The 19,314-nt window shown below is 56.2% G+C and overlaps 1 protein-coding gene across 9 annotated transcripts; it reads left to right on the forward strand.

Moving 5' to 3' along the window:
- Window positions 1-1,164: 1,164 nt before the first annotated feature.
- On the forward strand, window positions 1,165-19,001 carry MLXIPL (MLX interacting protein like). 9 transcript variants are annotated; one of them, XM_056506590.1, is made up of 18 exons: window positions 1,165-1,668; window positions 7,676-7,782; window positions 7,914-7,996; window positions 8,187-8,276; window positions 8,461-8,505; window positions 8,751-8,949; window positions 9,615-9,692; window positions 11,543-11,638; window positions 13,415-13,587; window positions 13,670-14,264; window positions 14,782-14,855; window positions 15,235-15,409; window positions 16,037-16,149; window positions 16,299-16,418; window positions 16,620-16,747; window positions 17,051-17,174; window positions 18,258-18,387; window positions 18,764-19,001. In XM_056506590.1, the coding sequence occupies exons 1-18, from the start codon at window positions 1,379-1,381 to the stop codon at window positions 18,889-18,891; spliced, it is 2,748 nt and encodes a 915-aa protein (XP_056362565.1). In that variant the 5' UTR covers window positions 1,165-1,378; the 3' UTR covers window positions 18,892-19,001. The 9 variants fall into 9 exon arrangements, with proteins under 9 accessions (XP_056362565.1, XP_056362567.1, XP_056362566.1 ...); XM_056506592.1 differs by having other exon boundaries at window positions 16,338-16,418; XM_056506591.1 differs by having other exon boundaries at window positions 15,238-15,409.
- The last annotated feature ends 313 nt before the right edge of the window (window positions 19,002-19,314 follow it).

Below are 19,314 nucleotides of genomic sequence, written 5' to 3' on the forward strand. Positions count from 1 at the left end.
AATGCCTGCAGTATCTGTGTTGGGTTTATCCCACCCATTTATACTGTATTTCCATCAGAGATACCTAAGATCTATGCCTGGGGGCTTTCCAGGCATGCGTGCTCCTTCCAGGATGTGGGGCTGGGAAAGAAGTTGCCAGAAACTAGGGAGAAAAGAAGTGGTTTAAGTCTGAAATTATAAGTGCTGTGTCCCTCTGTGGCTCAGGTCAGTGAGCAGATGCTTGCAACACAGGTCTGGCTGGAATGGCACATTCCACATCCACATTTATCCAAGATCCACTGTCACGGAGCAGGGGGTTGATGCATCAAGCCTTGCCTGCCTCCCTCAGGAAACCTCAGAGGTGAAGGCAAGTCAAGGTAAATTTAGACTGGATATTAGGAAAAAATTCTTTCCTGTGAGGGTAGTAGGTTCCAACACAAGTTGCCCAGAAAAACTGTGACTGCCTCATCCCTGGAAGTATTCCAGGCCAGGTTGAAAAGGGCTTTGAGCAACTTGTTCTTGTGGAAGGTGTCCCTGGTATAGTGGAAGGAGAGTGAAATGAGGTGAGTTTTAAGGTCCCTTCTAACCCAAATCATTCCAGGATTTGATGATTCTTTGATTTTAAGGACTACATGACAACAAGGTGTGTAAATCCCACCACACCCAAGCTCACAGCTGTTCTCTGTCACATTTGTTGTTTGTATCCCCTCTCCTGATGGGTCACAGCTTGGAGCAGGTTTTCCTGGGGCTGTTTCTCAGCTCGGCACTTGGCTCAGTGCCTTGGCCTGTGTTGTGCTGAGCTGAGTGCCCATTGCTATAATTTTACCTGTTTGTGTCCCTTAATCTGTATTTGTTCCCCTGAAAGTGCAGGGAGATCCATTAAAGCAGAGGCGCTGGGTAAATACCGCCCGCTCCTCACTCCACCAGCACCCGAGATCAGCAATTAACTCCGGGTAAACAGAGGCGACTGCCAGCCAACCCTTGACCGCAGCAAGGGGGGACAGGGGACCCACAGTGCTCCTCCCCAGGTGCGTGGGGGATGGAAAAGCTGGAGTTGGACGGTGGCATGGAGCTGAAGCTCCGGTGGCGGGTGCCTGGTGGCCATTGGACGTGTCCTGCTGATGGTGTGCTACGGGCGGGATCACCCACCAGCACTATAAATAGGGCTGGGAGCGAATCCGCCCCGGGGAACAAACGCTGAACCCTGGAGCGGGGAACAGACCGGCGTGGGCTGGGTGGAGGAGGTGCCCAGGAGGAGGCGTGGTGCCACTGTGCTGAACTGGGGAGCCCAGCAGCATGTGCTCGATGCCAATGCAGTGGCCGTAGGGCTTCAGCTCAACCAGGACGTGCATCACCGTGCTGGGTCAGATCCACAGCGGCTCCCCAGTAGGCAGCAGGAATGGCAGGAGCTCAGGTGGGACTACCGGGACCTTTCCTGGAGCCTCTGGTTAGGACTTGCCCCATCTCCGACTCTGACTCAGAGGACACAGCTGTGGGTGGCACAGGACCCAATGCTGCGGCACAGAACTCCTCCCAGGTCATCCACAGTGGCCACTTCATGGTGTCATGCCCGCACAGCGACTCACTGCCCCGGCGACGGCACCACCATGCCAAGCCCGAGCCAGCTGATCCCTGGAGTATCGACCCGACCCTCACCCGGCTCTTTGAGTGCATGAGCCTGGAGTACAGGTGAGTCCCAGAGCCCTTGCATGTGTCTTATGGACCCCCAGCTAGCTGAAGGCAGGAGGCTAGCTGAGCTCCGTTCCCCAGCCAGGAATTTGTTTCCATCTGACCTCCTCCTCCATGGGCTGTGATGTGCTATATGCTCAGAAATTGCCATCCTGGAAAGTTTCAGGGAGAAAGAGCTGATCTTGTGTTGTTGGCTATGGAGCCAGGTGAGAAACTTTTCTGTTCAGGTGTAGCTTGACTCTCCTCCATTTTCCCATGAGATCTGGTGTTGCTGTGCCCAGCTGTATTTCCCCCATGGCCAGACCTAGCACACTCTTTAGAACAGGAGCAACCCTGAGGACAGCTAACACTTAGTTCTTTGGCAATCCATGCCTGAGCAGGAGTCCTGCCTTCCATCCTTGACTCTGTCCCCATATCCTGAGATTATTCCATGACATGCAGTAGCACTTGGGGCTGGATGGCTGCACAGGTTTTGCCCAAAATCTCCTGAAAGCATTACTCCTTCTCTCCTGCAAAATCAGATTGGTGACTGCATTGTTTCCCTGCTGCACAAATTGCCAAAGCCCAGTGACAGCTCTTTGGTGACAACAGGACAGACTGCAACATGTCTCCTATGGCCACGGTTCTCGTTCTTGGAGGCATTCCCCTCCTTTGCCAAGCCCCAAGGTTTTGAGTTCTCTCCAGCATGGCATCAGCATGACTTGCTCTGGTGGAGTCAGTGCCAAACTGCTTGCATTGCTTTCTCAAAATGTCCAAATGTGAAAACCTAGATGATGATGTACTACCATGTTAAAGCAAAACCTCAGCAAAGCAGCCTTGAAGAGGTGCCCGTTCCCTCATCTAGGATCTCATCCAGTGGCTGAGCTCTAGGGTTTGCCTCGGAGTCCTTAAATGCTCGATGCAATAGGGAATGTAGTCACTGCCAGGACATGCTTGGGGATGCTGGGCACAGAGACAGCACTCCAAGGGTACCAGTTCCCACGTAGCTGTGCACATCTGACCCTTCACCATATCCCATGTGGTGGATGGGATCACCCCAGTTTGCCAGCAGCTAGCACAGCACAGCTTCTGCTCCAAGGGGCTGGGGAAGGCAGTGCTCTCTGGGAGCACAGGGAGCCTCAGTGTGGGGTGACCCAGGTGAGGATCAGGCTTCCTGGTTGGAAGCACGTGGCACTCACCCCTGAGGGGACATAGAGACACTGGTGGCCTTGCTCTCTCCTCTCCCAGCCCCATTCTTTCCATATCTGAGCCCTGCAGCATTGAGGCTGGAGAAACAAACTGTCACACCAGGGTGCTCAAACTCATGAGGTGCAAGGCAGCTTCAGTGTACCCCTGGGCTCTGGAACTCCCAGATACAGTGGAAATGGACAGGGTACAAGGTCTTTGACAGTTGGAGTACTGTGTGGGACTGGCCACTGCACTGCAGTCAGGGCTCCATTGCTCCAGTTCTCCCTACCCCCTGGACTCTCAGTGGCTCGTTTCCTTCCTGCACTGAGCATGGCAGTGCAGATACTGGCTCCTATGTAGTGGGACACTCATCCAAGCCTTGTCCAGCCTGGCCTTGGATACTTCCAGGGATGGGGCAGCCACAACTTCTCTGGAAAACCTATGCTGGGACCTCACAGGAAAGGATTTCTTAGCAATATCCCATCTAGCCCTGCCCTCTGACACCGTGAAATTATTCCCCCTTGTCCTATCCAGGCCCTTGTCCAAAATTCCTCTCCAGCTGCCTCAGACCCTCTTTAAGCGCTGAGGGCGGTGGGTCTAAGGTCTCCACACAGCCTTCTATTCTCCAGGCTGGACAACCCCAGCTCACTCACTTTTTTTTCTCATACATTTTTGACACACGTGTAGGCAGCAGCTAGAGAAAGGTATCAGGGTGGAGAAATGGAGTTAAGTGTTCTTGGTGCATTTCTACATTTAATGTCTGATATGATACTTCTCTGTATCACCTGCCATTTCACACCTCCCCTCCCAGCCAGGTTCCCAGGGGCAGCACAGCCTCAGTTGGGGTTAACAGTCCAATATTCTCCAGTCCTCAGGAGAGCACCCACAGTTAAGCTCAGTCTAACTTCCTAACCAAGGAAAAACCACTGTATGCTGTCACCTGGGAGGCACCTGTGGACTTCCTCATCCAACCCTCGTGCAGGGCAAGACTAGATCCAAAGCCAGGTCAGGTTGCTCAGGGCCACCACTTTGGCAGATGAGGATGTGAGCCCACTACCTGTCCAGCCTGCTCAGGGCTGCCCCTCTCCCACAGGGAATTGCTGTCCGTGGCTCTAGTTTGGAGTTATCCTGTTCCAATTCTTATGTCCGTTTCCCCTTGGCCTTTCTCAGTGCATGTTTGAGAACTGTCTGGCTCCATCTCCTTCTTTGGGCAGCTGATGGCAGAATTCTCTCTTCATCTTCTCCAGGCTGAACAAACCCATCCTTCACACTCCTGTCATGCATATTAGTCCCCAACCACCTTGACATCCTCCACCAGGATCACTCCCGTTTGTAAACCTCCCTCTTTGTCCCTTGGACACAGTGTCCAGACTTGGCCATAACAGTGTGGAGCAGAGGGGAAAACTAGCCTGTCTCCTGGTGAGCTGTGACTGCTGCAGACACCCATCCTTTGCTGCCTGGGCTCACACTATTTCAATGGCAACTCACTAAACTTTCCCTAAATTTTTCAATGGCTACAGCTAGAATTCCACCCCTCTCCAGCATTCCTCCCCTGCATTTCACAGACATTATAGCAGTCCCTGTCTCAGCCTGAGCAATCATTCTGGGAATATGACTTGTCTTCCTTCCATGGGCAGGACTGTGCATCACCCCTCACCAGTAAAGAAACGTTCTCTCCACATCAGGGCTTGCTTCCAGCAGTAACTTGCTTCCTCAGATTCCCCAAAGAGAGGCAGCTTCGCTCTTTGAGGTCTTCCTCCTAAGGCTAGGATGAAGCAGTTCCTTTTTACCTGTTTTCCAGGACATTTAGAGCAGCTTCCTGCTTAATGATCCTGTTCACTCCTCCTGCAACATCCTGCATTCCTTGAATCCTTCCTTAGAATGTTGTTTCTCCCTGATGCCCACCTGGCTGTGTCTCATTACCCAAAAAAGCTGAAGGTGGAGCTGAGCTCCTTCAGGAGCTGCTCACACTTTGGCATTAGCACCAGAAGGCTTATCCTCTCCATCACCACAGTGTGACCTGCACCTGGGCTCACACCCCCTCCTGTGACTTATTGTTGGGAATCACTGTCCTGGGGAACGTTCTTCTGAAGGAAGGAAAACTGGGGGCAGATTGGGAGATGCAAACTGCAGTCACTCATAGTCTTACCTGGCAACATCTGTCTTGTGCTCCAGAGAGGATATTTGGCAGGCAGGGACATCAGACTGGGAAGTGACTTGGAGTATACACTAGGCCTCTCCCTCTCGTGTGATTTAAAGTCTCTTGTCTGCCAATTCCCTACTAATTCACCCTCTTGTCAGCCTATGTCTCCCCTGGGAGAGGTAGAATTGCTGCTGTTGATTTGTTAATTCACAGTGCCTTAAGTGCTCACACAGGAGTAGTGAACACCAGGCAGAGACTCCAGAGATGCATTCACTGGCGTTCATCATGCAACCCCATTTTTTTTCTGGCAGACGACCTCCATTCTAGGGGTCTGATGAGTGGGAAAGGCTCGTGCTTGGGCTAAACCCACCCACGCTGCACTGTGATGCTGTTGTCATTCATGGCAAGGAGCTGCACTCTTTTCTTCTATCATTCCCCAAGGTTTTGAGGCTGATCCTGTTACAGGATTGTGCAGAGGGGCTGGGCTGGTGTGCTGGTGCAGTCCTACATCTCTCTAGATCACTCCTCTATTCCCTGCTCCTCTTGCTGCTGATGAAGAGGAAAGTACCCATGTTGCCACGAAATCAGGGACTGCAACAACTGAAACTGCTGCATGGGTAAATGAGTCACAGACCAAACAAGGTGCTGCTGGGCCTGTGCCAGTGTTGGACCCAGGCTGAGCCCTGTTGCCACCTCACCCTATCCCATAAACACCCCACAGCACAATAGTAGCCAGATTTGTGTCCCCCTTCTCCTGACAGTGTAGGGCAGCAGGACCCCCAACCTGTTTGGGGCACCCTATACCCTTCCCATGGTTCAATGTAAAGTTTGCATCCATATCCCCAGTGGAGATAATTGCAGGGAAGGGTGGGGCCCTTTTCAAGCCACAGCAGGGAGCAAAGATCAGCCTGTTAAGCCCCAAAACTGAAAGGATCATTAAGGGGGGAAAAAGGCATTTGGTGGTAAAACTGAAAGGCATCTCCCTGCTGCTTCCAGGCCCCTCAACAACTCCTAGCCATGGCCCACTGGCCTCACACAAGGCCAAGGTGTGTCCCACAGGCTCAGGCTGCTCTTCTGAGCTGGCTGTGAGTGAGGAACATGACCTTGACCAGCATGATTTGGCCACGTGCCCAGGAATCCTGTCCCTTCTATTGGCTCCTCCACTTGGCACCATCTTGCTGTTTGCCTTGTGCACCTGGGGAAAGTTCAAAATCCTGGTGATAGTGGAGTGGTCAGTACCAGCCTTAACTCTCTGCAGGCTGGAGTTACAGGTCCTTCCCCAGCCCCTGGGGCCATGTATCAGGCTGGGTCTACCTCATGGGAGACCATGCCCATCCACTCCTGCACCTGCTCCCAGACACATCCCTGCATCAGGCTCTGGAATTGTAGGGGTCCCCAGTCTTCCCCCTCTGCCAGAGGCAGATTTCAAGGCAGGTCAGAATCCACCAAAATAATTTTTTGAGAACACGTAGAGGTTTCACAAGCTTGAATGAACGAGTCAGAGGCTTCATACACTCTCATCCTCAGCACCTCCCTGGGAATACAGCCTGGTGGCACCTGAAGGGACTGGGGACAGGGGATACAGCATCCTGACACCAGCTCAGCCTCCACCTTTCCTGCTCCACACACGTACCAAGGAAAAGTGGGAGTCAAAGCAGCATCAAGATATTTAAGAGTACAAAGTGTCTGCTGGAGAGGGACATGGCTTCCCAGGGAGGAATGCCATGCAGCCTGCAGCCAGATCTCAAAGGGGCCCCTGGAGCACCTGGCATAGCCCCGAGGCCATGCCATATTGTTTCGAGAGCTGGACCCCAAAGTAAGCCAGAGGGACCCTGGCCTCCCCTGCAGAGCTCCTGGGGCAGCAGAGCCCTCAGGACCTCCTCAGTGGCTGCACAAGAACCCTTCAGTTGTGTCCCTCTGCTGGATGGAAACAAGGAGCAAAATGAGGCTTCCTGCACTGCAGATCCCATCAGGGACATCACCATCACCATTCCCATGAGCTGCAGAACAAACACAGCTGCCTCTGGGAACTAGGGAATGGGAAGCAGGGAGCCCAGCTGGGGCTGGGGGGTCAGGTTTGCAGAGATCAGTGTGGAGAAGAGGCCAGGGCAGCTCTGGCTGACGGCAGGGCTGGTGTCACTTTGTGTCTGTCTTGGAGCACAGGCAAGTGTCCCTTAACATCCTGAACATCCTCCAGTGTTGTCCTGCCTTCCCAGACCCTCCACAATGGCTGCCCATGACTGCCCCAGCTGAAGGCAGCACTTCCAGCCCTTGCCTGCTGTTAAATGGAGGGTCAGAATTAGCTGCCCAAACACTGTGATGAGGCAAGAACCACTACAGTACATGTCACCACACATCACACCTGGGCAGGAGACTTGCCTTCCTGTCCCCCAGGGCCAGGACACAGCTGGCTTGGTCAGGGGCAGCAGGATCCCACCTTGAAGGTGGGGTTCAAACGTCAAGGAATCAATGCCTCAGTGTTCTTTGCTTTAATCCAGGGGTTTGAGAAGCCTCCTGTGGGTCTGTGAAGCTCAGGGTTTAGGTCTGTGCTGCTCCCAGGGTGTGCAGGAGCTTGGAATGCTCCTGTGGGTGACCGGTGCTTGGCAAGCACCTGCAGCGGAGCCACGTGGCTGTACTTGCTCCCTGGGCATCTTTCAAGGCGGTGCCCCTCAGCCTCTCCTTTGCTTGGTGTTTCAGTGGGAAGCTAGTATCTCCAAAGTGGAAGAATTTCAAGGGGCTGCAGCTGCTTTGCTGGGATAAAATTCGACTCAACAATGTGATCTGGAGAGCATGGTACATCCAATGTGAGTATGGGCTCTGTCTGCCAGATGCTAGGCTGTGCCAGTGTGATGAGTCTGGCACCAGAATGACCATGTACAGGTGCAGAGATAGGGATGGGGCATAGGTACAGCCAGCTGTATTCTCCCCTGTGCAGATGTGGAGCGGAGGAAAAACCCTGTATGCGGCTTCATCACCCCTCTGGAGGGCATGGAGGCTGATGAGCACCGAAAACCAGAGGTAGGCCAGGGTCCCTTGCAGCTTTCTGGGGCAGCAGCAGGTCTCTGTGGTACAGTGGGGATCTAGGGACATGTTGCATTTCATGGATTTGCCAGAAAAGGTGTTTCTGATATGGCACAAGGAAAGCAGTCCTGGCTGTAGGGTGCTGGGGCTGAGGAGCTCAGCCATGACCCCCTGTCCTGCCTCCCAGGCTGTTGTGCTGGAGGGAAACTACTGGAAACGCCGCATTGAAGTGGTGATGAGGGAGTACCACAAATGGAGGATCTACTATAAGAAGCGGGTGAGTGCTGCTCCCTGTCCTGTGGCAGTGCCAGCAGTGGGATGGAAGAGTGTGCCCTGGAACCTGGAGCCATGGCTGACAGCGTGGGATGTGTCAGGCTTTTGCCAGCGTGGCAGGGGGATGCTGGCTGATGCCCTGAGCTCTCCCTGCCTGGGGAGTGACATCGGCTGTCTTCTCCTTCCAGCTCCGAAAGTCCACACAGGATGGAGAGATCTCCAGTGCAAAGACGGTGAGACTGCTGAGAAAGAGTGGGAAGAGAGAGAAAGGGGAGCATGATTTGGACCCCTGCACTGGGCAGAAGGGCAAAGAAAAGCCCCAGGACATGATAAGCCCATTGGAATGGGATGCTAAGCAATTCCACCCTCTGGAAGCAGCAATGTGCCAAGCATTAAAATGGAAGCTGCTAGAGAAAGCAGCCAGGGAGCCAGAAATGGACCCTACCCACAAAAGGTTCGTTTGCTCTACCTCATGCAGGATGAGGATGCCTGGAGGCCAACAGAGAAATGGTGCAACCAGCTCTTCTGCAACGTAGTGCCCATGCTGCTTGGGGATGAGGAGGAGGAGCATGGGAGCAGGCAGCATTTTGATTTGGACACCTTCCTCTCGGACATATCTGACACCCTCTTCACCATGACACAGATGCCCAGCACCCACCAGGCACTCCCTGAGGATGGTAGGTGCTTCAGACTATGCTTCAGCAGGATGTGGAGGAGGAATCCAGAGGCTGGATCTTGGCTTAGCCCCTGAGAACTACCAGCCATGTCTTTTTGGTCAGGCAGGGTCCCCTGGCATCTGCCCTAATGGAGCAGGGGGAAGTTCCTATCCTGCCCAGGGACATCCCAGGGGAGGGGATGCTAAAGGAGTGTTTAGGCAGGGTGGGATAATCCCCTTCTCCTGTGGTTCCTATGCACCAGCACACGTTGTTCCAGGGTTGAGCTCCCCAGGGACCACTGGCACCATGAAGGACTTTGCCCCAGCCCCCAGGGCAGGTCCTGCTTCCATGGCCACTCTTCACTGTCCCTACCTGGCCATGTCGCTTGGGTGTCTGCAGATCCAACCTGTGCCAAGGATCAGCCTTTCACTGGGGTTCCTGGGAACTGGGTGAGGCCCTAGAGGTGCTGATGGACAGTGGTGGGATGGAATGGCCCTGGCTGTCTATAGGGTAGGCACTTATCTCCCTGCCCAGAGCAGGGTGCAGTGGTACAGGGTGACTCTGGGGTGACACAGAGGTGTGGCAGCCAGGCAAGTATAAAGGCAGTGGTGGGAGCAGCCCTCAAGGTGGGTCTTGGGGATGCAGTGGTGGCTGGGCCTTGATATTCCAGCTCTGCCCTATTCCAGCATATGTTGGGAACGCTGACATGATACAGCCGGATTTGGCACCCCTGCAGCCCAGCCTGGATGACATGGACATATCAGGTAAGATGCAGCCTGGATATGGTACCACATCCCACCCAGCCCTGCACCCTGTGACTGCCTAAAATGGGGGGTCACAGGTTTGGCCTGGCAGCAGTGGGAGCTGCTGAGACAGGCAGAAAACACTGGGCATCCAATGGCATGGGAAAAGCAGCATGGATGGGCAGGGGCTGAGGACAGAGCCTTGTTGTGCCTGCCTGCCTCTGGAAAGATCCACAGAAAGTCAGAAAGGGCTTGGCCAGGAGCTGTGGGAGGGGATTTCTACAAAAAGAGGATATGTCCAAAGTGGAAGGAGTGCCAAAGTCCCTCATTTTGGCTGCAGATAGAGGAAGGACAATTGTCCCCCAGAGGAAGAGGAAACCTCTAGACAGTAGGTTCTGCTGAGTCCCTCACCCACTGCCCATGCAGCCTGGGTGGTTGGCTAGGAGCTGGGACCCTGCACTGGGCTGTGCTACATCCCCTGGGGACAAATCACTGTTCCTGCCAGGCTGCCCAAAGACAAATCTGGCGCCAGTGTCCACCTGGGCCAGGGGGCTGCTGAGCTAACACCAGCAAGTGGGCAGTAGCAAACTCCCCCATGTTGCCATGCAGGCTCTGAGCTGTGAATGTCCATGCAGTCAGCTGGGACATGTCCCAGCAGTGTGCCCAAATGCCAGGGCAAGGCACTGTTGGGGACCAGCTTCACCCTCAAACATGCCAGAGCTGGTGGCCTGTACACACTGCGCAGGGTGGGAGCCAGTGAGGGTTGGCTACAGCTAGTGGCCTTGGGCAGCACCAGCATCTCCAGACCGCTGTGTGAGCACCCTGGAGCTCTATGGCCCGCCTCCACTTCCACTTCCTCCAGGAAAAAAGGGTACTTGCACCATGGCTGTGGGATGTTGCAAGACCAGATGCTGGCAGGGAGCAGGCTGCGCGCTCTATGTGCCAGGGCAGGAGGTGGCATGGGTGCCTTTGAGATGGATGCTTTTGGGATGGATGAGGTGGGAAGACTCCTGCCACCATCCTCTCAACTCATGCAACCAGAGATCACATCAGAATGAGGTGTGCTGGGAAGAGGGTCTGTTGCCATGGCTGGTGCCCCAAGTGGGCATCACTTGCTGGAAGGTGTGACAGCTCCAAGTGGGTCAAATTGATACTTGATAAGTGTCCCTTATCCCGAGGTCGTGTATGGTATCACACCAGCAGCTCCAGCACTTCTCTGAGGACCTAGCATAGCCTCAAGCTCAACAGGAGCATGGTGGTTCCTTTCTGAACCAATACATCAGTCAGGTTGGCTTTTTTCCTGGGAAAAGGCCTGTGTTTTACTGCAGGGTGCTTCTTGGCAATGGCATGGGTCTTACTGCAGACCACAATATCACGAGGAAACATCCCTTCCTGCTCTGACCATGTCCAGTGCCTCAGCCCAGGGACACTGCTGGAGCTGGGGAGGGTCCCAAGTATGGCTGTGGCTCCTGGTCTGCCAGGCTAGTGTGTCCTGGGACAGAGTAGAATCCCATGGGGTGCATGAGTTTTGTCCTGGTTGGAGCAACTCTCTGGGTGATAAGGTATTACATATGAGCACCGTGTGTTCCTGGTACCCTTGGGGCTGTGGGGATAGTAGAGAGAGGAGATTGGGGTGCTGGGTGCTAGCCAACCCAGTTATGTCCCAAAGGGCCACTTTTTCAGCAGGGCAGGCAGCTTGGGACCAAAGATCACCCAGAAGCCTTGTGCACAGCCACACAGGGCAGGCATGTGGGGTGGGCACTATGGGGTCACAGGGCTGTCATTGCGTGGGGTGGTGTGGCAGAGCCCAGTGCCTGTCAGTCAGTGTCTGCAAACCAATCCCCAAATGAGGAAGCATCTCGTGTCTGCAGCGGGTGCTGGACTGTGGTGTGAGGCAGATGGAGAAGTCCTGAAGGCAAAGGCGAGGGAGCAGTCCGGCCCTGTGCCCTGCTGGCACCGTGCTCCAGGTAGGATTGGTGCTGGGCACTGGGGCTGGACTGTCCATCCCATGGGGTAGAAATGCCCTGCTGCACTCCAGGGCTCTCCCCAAAGCCTGGGACAAGTGCTGGAGGGTCTTTGGGTTGGGAAGGCCCAATCACATTGGAGAGCATCCCCAGGTTTGAGCAGGATACCAAAGGTGTGGTTTGCTGACCACACAGGCTCTTCTCCCTTGAGCAGGCTGTGCCCTGGCCAAGCTGCACTGCCTGGAGCAAAACAGGGCAATACAAGAGTGAGGAGGAGCATCGGCAAGAGCTATGGGGTGAGGAAGGGGTGGGAGAAAGGGAGGACAAAGCTACCAGGGACTGCCAACCACCTTCCATTCCTGTAGTGAGAGACACAAGAGGGTCTGACAGGCTGGGTACCACAAATTCCTATAAATACCTGCAAAGCTTCAGTGCTGGTGGCAGGGACATCCTGGAGTGGGCATGGCTGAGGTAGGGGCAATGTGGGGGCGGACAGCATCCAGGAAAGCCAACCTCCTGCCTGGCAGCACTGCAGCACACACAAAGTGCTGGCCTGTGGAGGGGCAGGGATGGCCCTGACATTGTGTCAGGAATTCACCATGGCTGTGGCAGGGGTAAGGGGCAGTCTGAGAGATAACTGGGACATCTCAGCAGTGTCTCTCTTCTGTCTCACATCACTGTTCTCCTCAGATGGCAGCACGTGGCATGCTGGAATCATCACTGTGCCCAGTCCCATGGCATCCTACAGAGCTGGCATGTTTGCTCCTCTGGTGTAGATTCAGCAGGGTCTCAGGCCTTTGTGGGTCCCAACCAGGGCACCCCAGGTGCTGGAGCCTGGACCACAGATGGTGCCCTGAGCATGGGTGTGCACACCAGGCAGGCACTAGCAGCAGAGACTGAAGCTAGCACTGCCAGCCAAGGGCTGGAGAGTACAGCTGTGTTCTTCCCGGAAGAGATGCAAGTGCTTGTCCCCAGTGGCTGCACCTGTGCCAGGGGCTTCCAGGCAGCAAACCCAACCCAGTGAACCCTCCTGCTCCATCCTACATGGAAGCATCCAGCAGTGCCGTCCATATCCCACAGTTATCGTCTCCATGAAAACCCCTCCCTGTGGCAATGCCAGAACCAGCATTGGCACTGAGCCAAGGCATTCATGGGGCTGATGTGCCTAGGGAGACAGCTGCCAGAAGTATGGGGCCAGCCCTTTGTGCTGTGGTGTCTGGGCCTGCGGAAAGATCAGGGTTGTGGGAAGGAGAGAGGAAGGGAGGGGGAGTCATGGCAGGGTCACGCGGCTTGGCTTCAGGAAGGCCATGGGATGTGGTTAGCCGCAGGCTGCATGCACAGCAGCGCTGGAGTGAGCAGCACAGAACTTGTCACCACTCCAGGGGACCATCCCCATGGCTTGGGAATGCCACGACCTGATTGTCCATCCTCTCTGCTGTGGCTGCCCCCCAGCCAGGCTGTCACAATCCCTGCCACAGCCTGGGGCTGATAAAGCAACACACACCCCTGGGAACAGCTCTGGGGCTGGGGCACATGGAACTCAGCTAGGTGTCAGGGACAGAGTCCCCACATTTGGGTGGCATTCCAGGTGGGTTCTCCTGCCCCTATGCATGTGACAATGCTGGCCCTAGATAAAAATGTACTGGATCTGCCCTGGCCCCAAAAAGTGCAGAGTGCCAGTAACAGCGCATGGTTCCACCCCTCATGTCCCAGTGTGACCCCCTCCTCTCTGGGCAGGTCCGCTTATGCCAGTTACTGTTTCTCCACTTGGCTCTGCAGAAATCTTCACCAGCCACCGGACACCCCCATCTCAGATACAACTGGGCTACCAGGATTCATCTTGCTTCTCGCCCATGGCTGAGCCCCTGTTCAGCAGTGGGGAGTCCCTGATGGGTGCTCGGGGTCTGCCTGTGAGCCCCGAGGCCCCACTCCTACCTGGCACCCCCCTCCAGGTGAGTGGGATCCCAGCCTGCAGCCTGTGGCTTACTGGTGGTGTACCAGTCACCTGCCCTGACCCTGCCATGTCTTCTGCAGCCCAGTGGCGCCTCCCAGCTCAGCTTCCACAGCACCTTCCCGGGCTCTGAGCTGCCCCTGGCCCCTCTGCCCCCTGATCCCCCCGACGTGGCACCCAGCAGCCTGAGCCCCCAGCTCCGACACAAGCCCATACTGCAGTACGACTTCCCCGGCAAGTGTCTCAGCCTGGAGCCACCAGCACCCCACTATGTCCCCCCCATCCCATCGCCCCGAGCACCACTGCTGACTCTGGAACCCCCCTTCTCCCCTGCCTCGGTCCCCAACTTTAAGTTTCCCTACAGCAGTTCACCTGACCCCTCGCTTGTCACCCACCCTGCCTCCCCTCTCTCGAGCCCTTGCTTCGCCCCCTACGTCCCAGGGCTGGGCTATGCCACAGGCATGGGGCCCCAGGGGTACCCCAGCCCTGCTGCCTCCCAGCTCCTACCTCCCACCCTGCTGGGCAACCCCAGGTTTGCCCCCTGCAAGGGGCTGCCCCAGGGTGGGGGTGGGCGACCCAAGGCAAAACCCAGTGGCACCAAGGCAAGGAGGCTTCAAGGACACGCCCTGTCCCACCTGCCCGCGCCCAACCCCTGCCCGAGCCAGCTCCTGACTACAGGTAACAGGGTTGGGGGGCTGTTGGGGGACACAAGGGTGAGGTGGGGGGCATGCTATTGTGGGGATGAGAGTGGGACCCCATTTCTCCCTGGGGTTAGGACGCAGGGAATATTGGGCAGGGCACATGGCTGTCCCCATAGTGGGGTCGTTCCAAACCCAGGGGTGAAGCCATGCCTGAGGGATTGCCCTGGCTTCAGTGGCCTCAGAGGGGGATGTGGCCCAGCCCCAGGACTTGGCTACGGGCACTGCTGGGAAGTTCCTGTGTCCCCAGTCTGGTCTCTATGGCCCTGTTAGTACTATGGGCTGGGGCTCTCCGCCTGCACGAGGCTTCGGAGAACATCCCTTTTGCGAAGAGAACAGGCTCCTCCTCCAGAGGTGCATCCCTGGGGCAATCCAGCAGGGAAGGGGCTGCAGCAGTTTTGGTGCAGGGTGGGGCTGGCTGTCTCCTTGCGCAAGGAAGGTCACCCCAGCCCCAACAGCCCCACGCAGCAGTGCCCATCTCCTCCCTGCTCCCTCAGCCAAGCAGGACGTGGTGCTGGATACCCCTCGCCCGATGGGTGCAGGACTCATGCCCACAGCCCCTGTCTCCCCGGTAAGCACTCAACAACCCGCTGGATTGGGAATTGCCTTCTCCTGGCTGATGGGGAGGGGCAGAGATGGGGTCTGGAGGTCACACTTTGCTATGGGCTGGACAGAAATGGAGGGAAGGAGGGGCCACATCTCTGGGTGGCTGGGGATGACAGGATTTGCCTGAGTTTCTTCTCCTGTAAAAAAAGCCAAGGCAGAGGTGAGAGACATACTGATTGCAGGGTCCCTTTCCTGGGCCGCCTGCAAGATGGTGGCATGAGGCTGCGCATCCCCCTTCCCCATCCCCTTGTGGGTTGGTTTGGCTGCCAGTGCCTGGGCAATGGCCAATCTGGTGTGTGTGGGGTGCTGATCCCCCAACTTCCCTTCCCTCTGACTTTTTCCAGCAGCAGAGCACTGTCCCCAAAGTCCCTGCCACCTTCCTCTCCAGAATGGCCCAGATGAGCCCAGGACTGGCTCCTGACTCCAGTCCTTCCCAAGTGCTGTTGCATACAGTGGACATGCAGCCGGATCCCCTGCAAGTCCCTAAGGCAGAGCAGCTGTCCCCCACCTCAGCTTGTGGTGAGTCTGGAGGACCCCAAGAAGCTCCATAGGGCACTGGGGTTCCTGCAGAGAGCTTGGACCAAACACTGTGGGAATTCTCATTTTGGCTTCAATCCCATTTATCCAGCTGAGTATGGAGAGTTCCTTCTGTGCCCCTTCACCTGCCTCTTTCTCCAGCAGCAAAAGCAAAAATAGGGAAAGACAAAAATGGAGCAAAATGTCGGACTGTGGTTTTCAAATCCCAGAGCTCGGTTTTGGAGCAGGAAGCATCCACTTTCACCCGTGGTAACCAGCGTGGCTGCTGGAAACCAGCCTCTGGTGTTGTTCCCAGTTCAATTTGGTGCTGCACCCTACAACCTTGCTACCCTTGCAACTCTTTCCATGCAATTTCCACTCCAATAAATGCTGGGAATTTAAAATGTCAAATCCCAGATGTTCCTATTTCTGAGCAGCTGTAAAATGAGTGGGACTTGTGTGGGTAATGTGTGCTTGGATGATTCCCATCAACTGAGTGGGGTGGCTTGTCCTGGGGTGGGGGCAGTACTGTGGAATGCCCCTCTCTGCCCATCCCAGGTGCTGAGATATCACCTTGTCATGAGTGCTGTTGCTATCCCTCTCTTCATAGCAGCACCTTTCTTTTTTAAGGCAGTGACTGGCCCAAGCCCAGCCAGGCTTCCCCAGGACCCACTGCAAGGCTGGGTACAAGCATCTCCCCGCACCAGACCATGTCCCGTCCAGGAAGGCCTGAGTCCAGCAAGGTATGGCAGGAGCTGTCAACTTCATATGCACCCCCCTTTCCTCCTCCCCCCATTCACCCTCACTTCAAGCTTTGGGCCAGTCCCCAGTGAGGCTGGTGACCCGTGGCTGTCCCCACTGCTGGGAGGTGCCTAACGGCGCTGACCTGCAGCTGGAGAGCCGCCGCATCACACACATTTCTGCTGAGCAGAAGAGACGCTTCAACATCAAGCTTGGCTTCACCACGCTACACAGCTTGGTGAGCACACTGAGTGCTCAACCCAGCATCAAGGTGAGCACCCAGGGCCAGCCCTGGGCATGCAGGGACATGGCACATCACCCAGAGATGCTGCATCCCTACTGTGACCCACAGCACAGAGCTCCTCTCCTGCACGCCAGCCTGTGATGCAGGAGGCTGGAGCACACAGCAGGCACACAGTGCGTGTGTGAGGGTGGTCTGGGCCCCCTTCCCCTCTCACTCCATGGCCCCCAGGTCAGCAAGGCCACCACCCTGCAGAAGACAGCTGAGTACATCTGCAAGCTGCAGCAGGAGCGGGCAGCCCTGCAGGATGAGGCACTGCGTCTGCGGGAGCAGATCGAGGAGCTCAATGGCTCCATCAAGTAAGAGGGCTGTGGCTGGGGGAGGTGGGGAAGAGCACTGGCTGCTTTGGGGTAGCCAGGCAAGGCAAGCAGCAGTGCCAGAACAGCAGTAGGATGTGGCAGGTCTCTCTGGAGCACCTCCCAGCTAACTGTCCCTCCTCAAACCCTTTCTGTGGGAAGGCAGATGCTCCAGAGGCAGGACAGAGTAGGGCCAGGTCCCCCACACCTGCCCTGGGAGTGGGACACTGGCTGGTAACTCCTGCTGAGCTTCTGTGGCTCCCAGTCTCCTGAACATGGCCCCACAATACTGGTTGTGCCTCACAGTCTGTGCCAGGAGCAGCTGCCTGCCACAGGGGTGCCCATCACGCGCCAGCGCTTTGACAACATGCGCAGAATGTTTGATGAGTACGTTTGCTCCTCCACGCTGCAGAACTGGAAGTTCTGGATCGTATCCTTTGGAGTCAGTGCCTGCTGCTCCCTCTCACTCTCCACGAGACACCAGTGGTCTGGTTCATTTGCTGCTGCTGGGTCTTTCGGGTCCCTCAAGCTTAGGAGGCTTTGGGGACCACAGGGAAATGTTTCCCAGCCAAAGTCACATGGTGTGAACATGGTGATGTTCTGTGGTTAGGAGGGATATTCTGATCCAGGGGGTCAAAACCAGTTGGATAAATGTTTCTCAGAAAGAACAGAAGTGGAGCTAAGCTCATAGAGGGAATTGCTTCTGATAACATGGGAACTGGCTCTGAGAGGCAGCAGCCATGGATTAGGAAAGATGCAGACACAAAACTGGGGACATGACGGCTTGGTCTTGGTGGTTGCATGGCATGCCCTGGAAACACAGGGATGGAGAGGACCAAGGGCCAAGGAACCTGTGAGCAAAGGGCTAAATCTTCTCCTCTGTGAGCATGGATTGGACACTGGCAGAGTCTGTGAGATCTGTGAAATCCCAAGTGCCAGTAATGAAAGGCACTGTTGCCCATGTTCCCATCCAGCGCAGGATATCTAGACAAGGCAGAGGTGACTTCTGATGCAGAGCTGGGAAGCTCCTTCCTCAGAACATGGGGTATCATAGAGCCAACATAGGCTCCAGGACATGCTTGTGGTGGAGGTATCTCTGTGGATATCTGCCTGTACAAAATCACCAGGCTGGTCCCTGCAGGCTGGAAGCAACAGGGGAGTTTATGGGACACACTGGTGTCCTGCCATGCCCCTGAGCACTTTGCTAGCTGGTTCCTTGATGTACTCTGTGTCTCAGCAACCTTTTCTGGCAGCCCCAGCCATACAGAGTTTTGCATCTCTTCCACTGCCTATCCAGGTGACACTCATGCCATCACCTCAGCAGCTTGGGCTAGTGCCAGGTGTGGGAGTGCAGCAAGTCTGCTCCATGGCCTGTTGCGCTGCCTCAGCAGTTCTGCTCCATGTCCAGACAAGAAAGTCTGTCCTGCTGTCATAGGAGAGTGATGCCCACACCTGGAAGGAGTGAGACCATTGTCATAGGAAAGCTGATCCTTAACTCCTCTGATCCTACCAGTTCAGTATCATCATCCGGCCACTCTTCGAGTCTTTCAACGACATGGTGTCCACAGCCAGCATGGAGAGCCTCACCCAAACATCCCTCGCCTGGCTGGACCAGCACTGTTCCCTCCCAGCGCTTCGGCCAAGTAGGTGGCACTGTGCCTGACTTCGGCACCCTGAGCAAGTTGTGTTGGCAAGCACTGAGGGAAAAACAGAGGGGAAAAGGACAGGGGTATCCCGGGGGATGGCAGGGCTGATATGTGGGATGTCATGGAGCTCAGTGATTTGCCCTGCTCCTGTCATACCCACGCGCCAGCTGAGCCAAAGTACCCTAGCCCCGTGTGGCGGCAGGGCAGGTTCGGCCCTCCCGAAAGCCGCTCAGTGTGGGTTTCCCTTCACCGCGCCTGGTGGGGCTGCGGGAACGACCAGTACCATCGTTCTGAGGGCTGGAGCGGGGTCGGGCAGCGCCGTCTTCCCGAGGATGGGTCCGCCTGCCAGCCCCTTTGTCCCCTGTCCTCGCAGCCGTCCTGAGCTCCCTGCGGCAGCTGAGCATCTCCACCTCCATCCTCAGCGACCCGGCCCGTGTCCCCGAGCAGGCGGCGCGGGCAGTGGCGGCGCTGGGACGCCCCGGCGCCTCCTCCTCCACCTGACTGCTCCGGGGGTTCCGGGATGTCCCACGGGTACCGGCGTGGGGAGCCGGGACTGCACGAGGAGTGTCCCGCCCTGTCCTCCTGCAATAAAGGACTTGCTGTGCCACGGACCCCGCATGGTTCTTCAGCCCCGAGGTCGCTTTGGGCACGGCCGGGAAGGGCGGAGGGGGAGCGGGACTTGATGAGGGGATGAGACCGGAAGGGGTGAAAACCGGGAGTGGGAGTGGGGTCAGGGGATGGGGAGGATGAGAGGTTGCTGGCAAGTGAAAGAGAAAAGGCTGGAGGGGCGGTCCGGGGCTGGGGGGTGAAGGGCAGTGCGGGTCGGGGTGGTGGGGGCAGGGGGCGGAGTTAAGGTAAGAGCTGGCGGGGGTTGATGGCCGGGGCTTGGGGGAGCAGGAACTGGAGGGGGGCCGGGATTGGGGA

Source organism: Oenanthe melanoleuca, chromosome 19, assembly GCF_029582105.1.
Source record: "Oenanthe melanoleuca isolate GR-GAL-2019-014 chromosome 19, OMel1.0, whole genome shotgun sequence".
In the NCBI taxonomy this organism is placed as follows: domain Eukaryota; kingdom Metazoa; phylum Chordata; class Aves; order Passeriformes; family Muscicapidae; genus Oenanthe; species Oenanthe melanoleuca.

Bases quoted from the DNA above. Each gene is read 5' to 3' on its own strand.
- MLXIPL (XM_056506590.1), top strand. From the start codon at position 1,379: ATGGCAGGAGCTCAGGTGGGACTACCGGGACCTTTCCTGGAGCCTCTG. The intron at 14,265-14,781 runs GTAACAGGGTTG...CTGCTCCCTCAG, and splicing joins GAGCCAGCTCCTGACTACAG to CCAAGCAGGACGTGGTGCTG. The intron at 16,150-16,298 runs GTATGGCAGGAG...GCTGACCTGCAG, and splicing joins GAAGGCCTGAGTCCAGCAAG to CTGGAGAGCCGCCGCATCAC.